General features: G+C 50.0%; 1 protein-coding gene across 1 annotated transcript in view; it reads right to left on the reverse strand.

Annotated features, from left to right (window-relative positions):
- LOC121276836 (ribonuclease MC-like) overlaps positions 1–9,579 on the reverse strand; it is a 116,787-nt gene that overhangs the window by 59,480 nt on the left and 47,728 nt on the right. Inside the window, exon 3 of the mRNA XM_041185380.1 lies at positions 2,211–2,269. Coding sequence (XP_041041314.1) covers positions 2,211–2,269 — 59 coding nt within the window. The remainder of the gene's footprint in view (positions 1–2,210; positions 2,270–9,579) is intronic.

Raw genomic sequence — 9,579 nt, forward strand, 5'->3', positions numbered from 1 at the left:
CGGGATGCTGAATAAATTTAAGGAGGAGATGGATAGATATTTAATTAGTAACGGGTTGAAAGGTTATGGAGGGAGGGGGGGAAATTGGAGTAGAGTTCAAAATGAGATCAGCCATGATTGTAATGAATGGTGGGGCAGGCTCGAGGGGCTGAACTGCCTACTCCTGCTCCTAGTTCTTATGTTGTTCCTATGTATTGTGTACAGTTCTAGGTGCCACATTATAGGAAGGATGTGAACACATTGGAGAGAGTGCAGAAGAATTTTACAAGAATGGTTCCAGGGATGAGAAACTTCAGCTATGAGGAAAGATTGAAGAGGTTGGGACTGTTCTCCTTGGAGAGAAGAAGGCTGAGAGGAGACTTGATAGAAGTTTTCAAAACCATGAGGGGTCTGGACAGAGTAGATCGGGAGAAATTGTTCCCACTTGGAAATGGATCAAGAACCAGGGGGCACAGTTTTAAAGCGTTTTGCAAAAGAAGCAAATGCGAGGTGAGAAAGAACTTATTCACACGAGTGGTTCAGGTTTGGAATGCACGGCCTGGAAGTATGGTGGGGGAGGTTCAATCGAGGCATTCAAGAGGGCATTAGATGATTATTTGAATAGAAATAATTCGCAGGGTTATGGGGAAAAGGCAGGAGATTGGCACCAAGTTAAAATGCTCAGAGGGCTGGAGCAGACAAGATGGGCCAAATGGCCTCCTTCTACCCCGTAACAATTCTGTGATTCTGTGATTAGAGAGAGGGCAGAAAAGATTTATGAGGATGGTTCCAGGGATGAGGAAGCTTTGGTTATGAAGATAGATTGGAGAAGTTGGGACTGTTTTCCTTGGAGAAGAGAAGGTTGAGAGGAGATTTGACAGAAGTTTTCAAAATAATGAAGGGTCTGGACAGACTAGATAGGGAGAAACTGTTCCCATTGGTGCAAGGATCGAGAACCAGAGGCACAGATTAAAGGTGATTAGTAAAAGAAGCAATAGTGACATGAGGAAAAACAGTGAGTGGCTAGGGTTTGGAAGGCTCTGTCTGAGAGTGTGGGGGAGGCAGATTCAATTGAAGCATTCAAAAGCGAATTAGACTGATGTCTAAAAAGGGAGAATGTGCAGGATTACAGGGAGAAGGGGGGAGAGCGACAGTACATGAGTTGCTCATTTGGAGAGATGGCACAGACGTGAAGGGCCGAATGGCCTCCAGCATCCTAACAATTCTGTGATTCTGTGAAATTATTTCTGCATTAAGATTTATCTGCCATTTGTATGCCTTCTACCATCCTGTCTGTCGTTTGTCACCTGTTCACTCCCACTGTTTTGAGTAATAAATCTAACGAACAATTTCTTCAGCATCATACAGCACACAAGGAGCTGGCTGTTCGGTCATCCAGTTGGTGCTGGTTCTGTTACTGCTATCCAATTAACCCCAAACACTGGTCTATCCCGGTAACTCTGCAACCTTCTCCTTTTTATCAGCATCGAGTAACCGTTGAAATCCAAGGAGAAGATGCCTCTTCCCTGGGGCGATAGGACCAATCTCTCCAGTCTTTAACCCTTCAGAACCTTTGGAATCAGACCTGTTGTTCTTCTCTCCACAGACTTAATCACTTTAATGTCTCACTAACCGGGGCCGGGCGCGGTGCTGCGGCTGGGACCGACCGGGGCCGGGCACAGTGTTCTAGGCGGGACTGTCCACAGCTGGACACAGTGTTCAAGTTGTGACTGACCAACGCTGGACACAGAGTTTGAGCTGGGACTGACCAGAAAGGACACAGTGCTGAAGCTGGACAAGCTAGATCGGGGCACAGTGTTCAAGGGGGGACTGTTCATGTACCTTCTGCCCTTGTCCTTCTAGATGGTAGTGGTCGTGGGTTTGGAAGGTGCTGTCTAAGGAGCCATGGTGAATTCCTGCGGTGCATCTTGTAGATGGTACACACTGCTGCTACTGTGTGTCGGTGGTGGAGGGAGTGAATGTTTCTGGCATGTGAGGAACTCCTGCAGTGATGGTCTGGAACTGAGATGACTGACCAGCAATGTTCAAAGTAGGACTTAGAGAACAGGAAACCATCTTTGGTTACCATGTAACTCAATGTGTAATTTCAGAGCATAATCAATCACACACTCCCCCCACCACCCTCCCACCCACAACGCAGCCTGACATTGAGATTCAAGCCCCATACCCAATATGACTGTAAACTATTTAATTAAAAAAGACATTCTTACCAATAGCCATGAATTGTCCAGTTGTTTTGTTTACAAGCTTTGGAAGTCCAGTTCTTCACCTGAAAAATGAAAAGCACAATCACTGAAAATCATCTAATCAATATTAAATATGGGACAGTCACTGGGTCGGGGGGGGGGGCTACCCTGGGACAGCCACTGGGTCTGGGAGTTACACTGGGACAGCCACTGGGTCTGGGGGTTACACTGGGACAGCCACTGGGTCTGGGGGTTACACTGGGACAGCCACTGGGTCTGGGGGTTACACTGGGACAGCCACTGGGTCTGGGGGTTACACTGGGACAGCCACTGGGTCTGGGGGTTACACTGGGACAGCCACTGGGTCTGGGGGTTGCACTGGGACAGCCACTGGGTCTGGGGGTTACACTGGGACAGCCACTGGGTCTGGGGGTTGCACTGGGACAGCCACTGGGTCTGGGAGTTACACTGGGACAGCCACTGGGTCTGGGAGTTACACTGGGACAGGCACTGGGTCTGGGAGTTACACTGGGACAGGCACTGGGTCTGGGAGTTACACTGGGACAGCCACTGGGTCTGGGAGTTACACTGGGACAGGCACTGGGTCTGGGAGTTACACTGGGACAGCCACTGGGTCTGGGGGTTGCACTGGGACAGCCACTGGGTCTGGGAGTTACACTGGGACAGCCACTGGGTCTGGGAGTTACACTGGGACAGCCACTGGGTCTGGGGGTTACACTGGGAGAGCCACTGGGTCTGGGAGTTACACTGGGACAGCCACTGGGTCTGGGAGTTACACTGGGACAGCCACTGGGTCTGGGAGTTACACTGGGACAGCCACTGGGTCTGGGGGTTACACTGGGACAGCCACTGGGTCTGGGGGTTGCACTGGGACACCCTCTGGGTCTGGGAGTTACACTGGGACAGCCACTGGGTCTGGGAGTTACACTGGGACAGCCACTGGGTCTGGGGGTTACACTGGGACAGCCACTGGGTCTGGGGGTTACACTGGGACAGCCACTGGGTCTGGGGGTTACACTGGGACAGCCACTGGGTCTGGGAGTTACACTGGGACAGCCACTGGGTCTGGGAGTTACACTGGGACAGGCACTGGGTCTGGGGGTTACACTGGGACAGGCACTGGGTCTGGGGGTTACACTGGGACAGCCACTGGGTCTGGGGGTTACACTGGGACAGCCACTGGGTCTGGGAGTTACACTGGGACAGCCACTGGGTCTGGGGGTTACACTGGGACAGCCACTGGGTCTGGGGGTTACACTGGGACAGGCACTGGGTCTGGGAGTTACACTGGGACAGCCACTGGGTCTGGGGGTTACACTGGGACAGCCACTGGGTCTGGGGGTTGTACTGGGACAGGCACTGGGTCTGGGGGTTGCACCGGGACAGCCACTGGGTCTGGGGGTTACACTGGGACAGCCACTGGGTCTGGGGGTTGCACTGGGACAGGCACTGGGTCTGGGGGTTACACTGGGACAGCCACTGGGTCTGGGGGTTACACTGGGACAGCCACTGGGTCTGGGGGTTGCACTGGGACAGGCACTGGGTCTGGGGGTTGCACTGGGACAGCCACTGGGTCTGGGGGTTACACTGGGACAGGCACTGGGTCTGGGGGTTACACTGGGACAGCCACTGGGTCTGGGAGTTACACTGGGACAGGCACTGGGTCTGGGGGTTACACTGGGACAGGCACTGGGTCTGGGAGTTACACTGGGACAGGCACTGGGTCTGGGAGTTACACTGGGACAGGCACTGGGTCTGGCGGTTACACTGGGACAGGCACTGGTTCTGGGGGTTACACTGGGACAGGCACTGGGTCTGGGGGTTACACTGGGACAGCCACTGGGTCTGGGGGTTACACTGGGACAGGCACTGGGTCTGGGAGTTACACTGGGACAGGCACTGGGTCTGGGGGTTACACTGGGACAGCCACTGGGTCTGGGGGTTACACTGGGACAGCCACTGGGTCTGGGGGTTACACTGGGACAGCCACTGGGTCTGGGGGTTGCACTGGGACAGGCACTGGGTCTGGGGGTTACACTGGGACAGGCACTGGGTCTGGGGGTTACACTGGGACAGGCACTGGGTCTGGGAGTTACACTGGGACAGCCACTGGGTCTGGGGGTTACACTGGGACAGCCACTGGGTCTGGGGGTTGCACTGGGACAGGCACTGGGTCTGGGGGTTACACTGGGACAGGCACTGGGTCTGGGGGTTACACTGGGACAGCCACTGGGTCTGGGAGTTACACTGGGACAGGCACTGGGTCTGGGAGTTACACTGGGACAGCCACTGGGTCTGGGGGTTACACTGGGACAGCCACTGGGTCTGGGGGTTACACTGGGACAGGCACTGGGTCTGGGGGTTGCACTGGGACAGGCACTGGGTCTGGGAGTTACACTGGGACAGGCACTGGGTCTGGGAGTTACACTGGGACAGCCACTGGGTCTGGGGGTTACACTGGGACAGCCACTGGGTCTGGGGGTTACACTGGGACAGGCACTGGGTCTGGGGGTTGCACTGGGACAGGCACTGGGTCTGGGGGTTACACTGGGACAGGCACTGGGTCTGGGGGTTACACTGGGACAGCCACTGGGTCTGGGGGTTACACTGCGACAGCCACTGGGTCTGGGGGTTACACTGGGACAGGCACTGGGTCTGGGGGTTACACTGGGACAGGCACTGGGTCTGGGGGTTACACTGGGACAGCCACTGGGTCTGGGGGTTACACTGGGACAGCCACTGGGTCTGGGGGTACACTGGGACAGCCACTGGGTCTGGGGGTTACACTGGGACAGCCACTGGGTCTGGGGGTTACACTGGGACAGGCACTGGGTCTGGGGGTTACACTGGGAGAGGCACTGGGTCTGGGGGTTACACTGGGACAGGCACTGGGTCTGGGGGTTGCACTGGGACAGCCACTGGGTCTGGGGGTTACACTGGGACAGGCACTGGGTCTGGGGGTTGCACTGGGACAGGCACTGGGTCTGGGGGTTACACTGGGACAGCCACTGGGTCTGGGGGTTACACTGGGACAGCCACTGGGTCTGGGGGTTACACTGGGACAGCCACTGGGTCTGGGGGTTACACTGGGACAGGCACTGGGTCTGGGGGTTACACTGGGACAGCCACTGGGTCTGGGGGTTACACTGGGAGAGGCACTGTGTCTGGGGGTTGCACTGGGACAGCCACTGGGTCTGGGAGTTACACTGGGACAGGCACTGGGTCTGGGGGTTGCACTGGGACAGCCACTGGGTCTGGGAGTTACACTGGGACAGCCACTGGGTCTGGGGGTTGCACTGGGACAGCCACTGGGTCTGGGGGTTGCACTCCACTGGTTACATCTTTCCAACCTGAAAAAGATCCATTAATCCCAACCCTGTCTTCTGTGTGTTAACCAATCCTCAATCCATGCTCATACATTACCCCCAATACCGTAAGCTTCTAACTTGTGCAGTACCCTTTTATGTGGCACCTTATTGAATGCCTTCTGGAAATCCAAATACACTACATCTACTGGTTCCCCTTTAACAACTCTGTTTGTTATATCCTCAAAGAACTTTAGCAAATTTGTCAAACATCATTTCCCTTTCAGAAAACCATGCTGGCTCTGTTTGATTGTGTTAAGCTTTTCTAAATGTTCTGCTATTTCTTCCTTAATAATGGAATCTAGCATTTTCCCAATGACAGGTGTTAGGCTGACTAGCCTATAGTTTCCTGATTTTATTTTCCTCTCTTCTTGAACTGAGGCATCACATTAGCAATTTTCCAATCCCCTGGGTTCCTCCCAGAATCCAGTGAGTTCTGGAATATTTCAACAATGCCTCCACTATCTCTGCAGCCACTTCCTTTAAAACCCTTGGATGCAGGTCATCAGGTCCTGGTGACTTGTCTACTTTAGTTCCATTAGTTTGTCAAATACTTTGTCCCTTGTGATAGAGACTGTTACAAGATCTTTCCTCCCATTAGCTCCTTGCTTATCTGATATCTTTGGGGTGTTTATAGTGTCCTCTACCATGAAGACTGATGTAAAATATTGGTTTAAATTGCCTATTCCCCATTATCAATGCTCCAGTCACATCCTCCACGCTCACTTTAGCCACAACATTTATTTTTATATACCCATAGAGGTTCTTGCTGTTTGTTTTTATATTTCTTGCCAATTTACTTTCATAATCAATTATCTCCCTCTTTATTAGCTTTTTAGACATCCACTGTTGGTTCCTAAGAAAATCCCAATCCTCTGGCCTACAATTAGTTTTTGCTGCTTTGTATGTCTTAGTTTTTGATTGGATACTCTCCTTGACCACCTTTGTTAACCACGGGTGGTTCATCCTTCTCATCAAGTCTTTCTTTTTCACCGGGATAAAGTTTTGCTGAGTGTTATGAAATATCTGCTTAAATATCTGCCACTGCTCATCCACTGACCTTCCCCTTTGTCTATTTTCCCAGCCTGCTTTAGACCTTCATAACCTCTGTAATTGCCCTTATTTAAGTTGAAGACACTGGTTTGAGATCCGATTTGCTCACACTCAAACTGTATTTGAAATTCAACCATGTTGTGATCACTAACCCCCAGAGGATCCTTAACTACAATATCTCTTGTTAATCCCACCTCATTACACGTTACTAGATCTAAAACAGCCTGTTCCTAGGTAGGTTCTGCAACATATTGCTCTAAGAAACAATCCCTGATGCCCTCTACAAATTTGTCTTCCATGTTACCCCTGCCAATCTGATTTGTCCAGTCAATATGCAGATTAAAATCAGCCATGACAATTGTAGTGCCCTTCTTACACACCCCCATTATTTCCTACACTTTGTCCTATAGTGAGACAACTCTTCAGGGACCTATGCATGACTCCCACCCTTCACTTCTCCCCCTTGCTATTCCTTATTTCCACCTAAACTGATTCCACATCACGAACCATTGCTACTCACCACCTCACTGATACCTTCCTTTATTAACAAAGCTATCCCGCCTCCTTTTCCTTTTCGCCTATTTTTCTAGAACATTGAATACCCTTGAATACTGAGTTCCCAGCCTTGGTCACCCTGCAACCATGTCTCTGTAATATCAACTCATATCCATTTATTTCTCATCTACCTTGTTACAAATGCTGCCTACATTCAGATAAGAGCTTTAAGCCTTTTACCATTGTTGCTCATTCTGTTTCTAATTTCTGCTGTACTCTTCTGCTTATATTTTCTGCCCCTTCCTGTTACACTTTGATCATCGTTCGCCTCTTCACTATCCTGCACCTTTGCTCTCTCACTTCTTTTTGATGTTTTAAACTTCCCTTCAATTGAACCATCGCCCCCACTAATTAGTTTAAAGTCCTAGTTATACAATTTGCCCTGTTCACCGGTCCCAGCAAGGTTCAAATGAAGCCTGTCCCAGCGGAACAGCTCTCTCCTTCCCCGGTGCTGGTGCCAGTGCCCCATGAATCAGAACCAATTTCTCCCACATCAATCTTTGAGTTACACATTTACCTCTCTAATCTTATTGACCTACACCAATTTGCACGTGGCTCAGGTAGTAATCTGGAGATTATTACCTTTCTGGTTCTGCTTTTTAATTTAGCCCGGAGCTGCTCGTAGTCCCTCAGCAGAACCTCTTTCATAGTCCTACCTATGTCTTTGGTACCTACATGGACCACGACAACGGGATCCTCCCCCTCCCACTCCAAGTTCCTCTCCAGCCCAGAAGAGATGTCCTTAACCTTGGCACCAAGTGGGCAACACAGCCTTTGGGACTCTCTGTATTTGCTACAGAGAACAATATCTATCCCCCTAACTATACTATCCCCTATTGCTACATTTCTCTTTTCTCCCCCCACTTGAATGGTGCTCTGTACCATGTTGCTGTGGTCAGTTCACTCATCCTCCTGTGGAGTCTGTGCCCCCACCCACGCTGGGAGCAAGAACCTCGTACCTACTGGGCAAGGGCATGGCTGAGACTCTTCCAAAGATAAATTCTGGATCCCCATATCTGCCTTACTCACTGTCACATCCTCCTGTCCCTGACCACAGACCAAATTTGATGTAATTAATCTAAGGGGTGTGACTATCTCCTGAAACACTGTCCAGGTAACTCTCACCCTCCTTGATGTGTCACAGTGTCTGCAGCTCGGGCTCCAGCTCAGCAGCTATCAGCTTTGAGTTGAGGTTCCTCAGCACCCACCAGCTCCCACATACTAGAGCTGCAGCACATCACCTACCCAGCCGTCTCTATTCTATGTAATTCATTAATCTGGATGTTAAATATTTGGAGTGAATTTCTTAACTGTACTCTTCAGCTGTAATAACATCTTCTGATTTAAACCACTTGGTCAATCAAAAGAGACACTGAAGAGATACCTACCAATCACCAACCCATTTTCCTGTGACATCACACTTCAGCTCTGACAGATAGAAACAGGTTGAGGGGGCTTTATGCCCTGGTTTTTATCTCCTACCACCACTGCCCTTCTCACACAGGTCTGCTCTCCTTGTGCTCTTCTTAAACTCCCAGCTTCTCTTGCACTCTTTTTGAACTGTGGGCTCCTCTAGTGCTCCTTTTGGGACATTTTCCTAGAACAATAGTTGTGGATCCAACCAGGGATCAGGCTATTTTGGATCTGGTAGTGTTTAATGAGGCAGGTTTAATAAATGATCTCACAGTAAAAGATCCCCTGGGAAACAGTGACCATAACATGGTAGAATTTAGCATTCAGTTTGAGAGTGAGAAACCTGGGTCAGAAACAACTGTGCTAAACTTAAATAAGGGTGATTACAAAGGAATGAGGGCAGGGTTGGCTGGAGTGGAACAGGGAAGGAGTTTAACAGAAAAGACAGCTGATGAACAATGGCAGACTTTTAAAAAAAAAGGTACGTGAAGATAAAAAGATTGATGAAGACAAATGTTGGACCCTTACAGTCAGAAACAGGGAAATTTATAATGGGGAACAAAGAAATGGCTGACCAACTAAACACATACTTTGGTTCTGTCTTCACAAAGGAGGACACTAATAACATAACAAAACAAATTGGGGAACACATGGTTTAGTGAGAGGGAGGAACTGAAAGAAATCAGTATTAGTAGGGAAATGGTGTTGGGGAAATTGATGGGATTGAAGGCAGATAAATCCCCAGGGCCTGATAATCTACATCCCAGAGTAATTAAGGAAGTGGCCCTAGAAATAGTGAATACATTGATGGTCATCTTCTGAGATTCTATAGGCCCTGGAACAGTTCCTACAGATTGGAGGGTAGCTAATATAACCCCACTATTTAAAAAGAGAGGTAGAGAGAAAACAGGGAATTATAGACCAGTCAGCCTGACGTTGGTAGTGGGGAAAATTCTAGAGTCCATTATAAAAGATTTAATATCTGA

Source organism: Carcharodon carcharias, chromosome 4, assembly GCF_017639515.1.
Source record: "Carcharodon carcharias isolate sCarCar2 chromosome 4, sCarCar2.pri, whole genome shotgun sequence".
NCBI classification, from domain to species: domain Eukaryota; kingdom Metazoa; phylum Chordata; class Chondrichthyes; order Lamniformes; family Lamnidae; genus Carcharodon; species Carcharodon carcharias.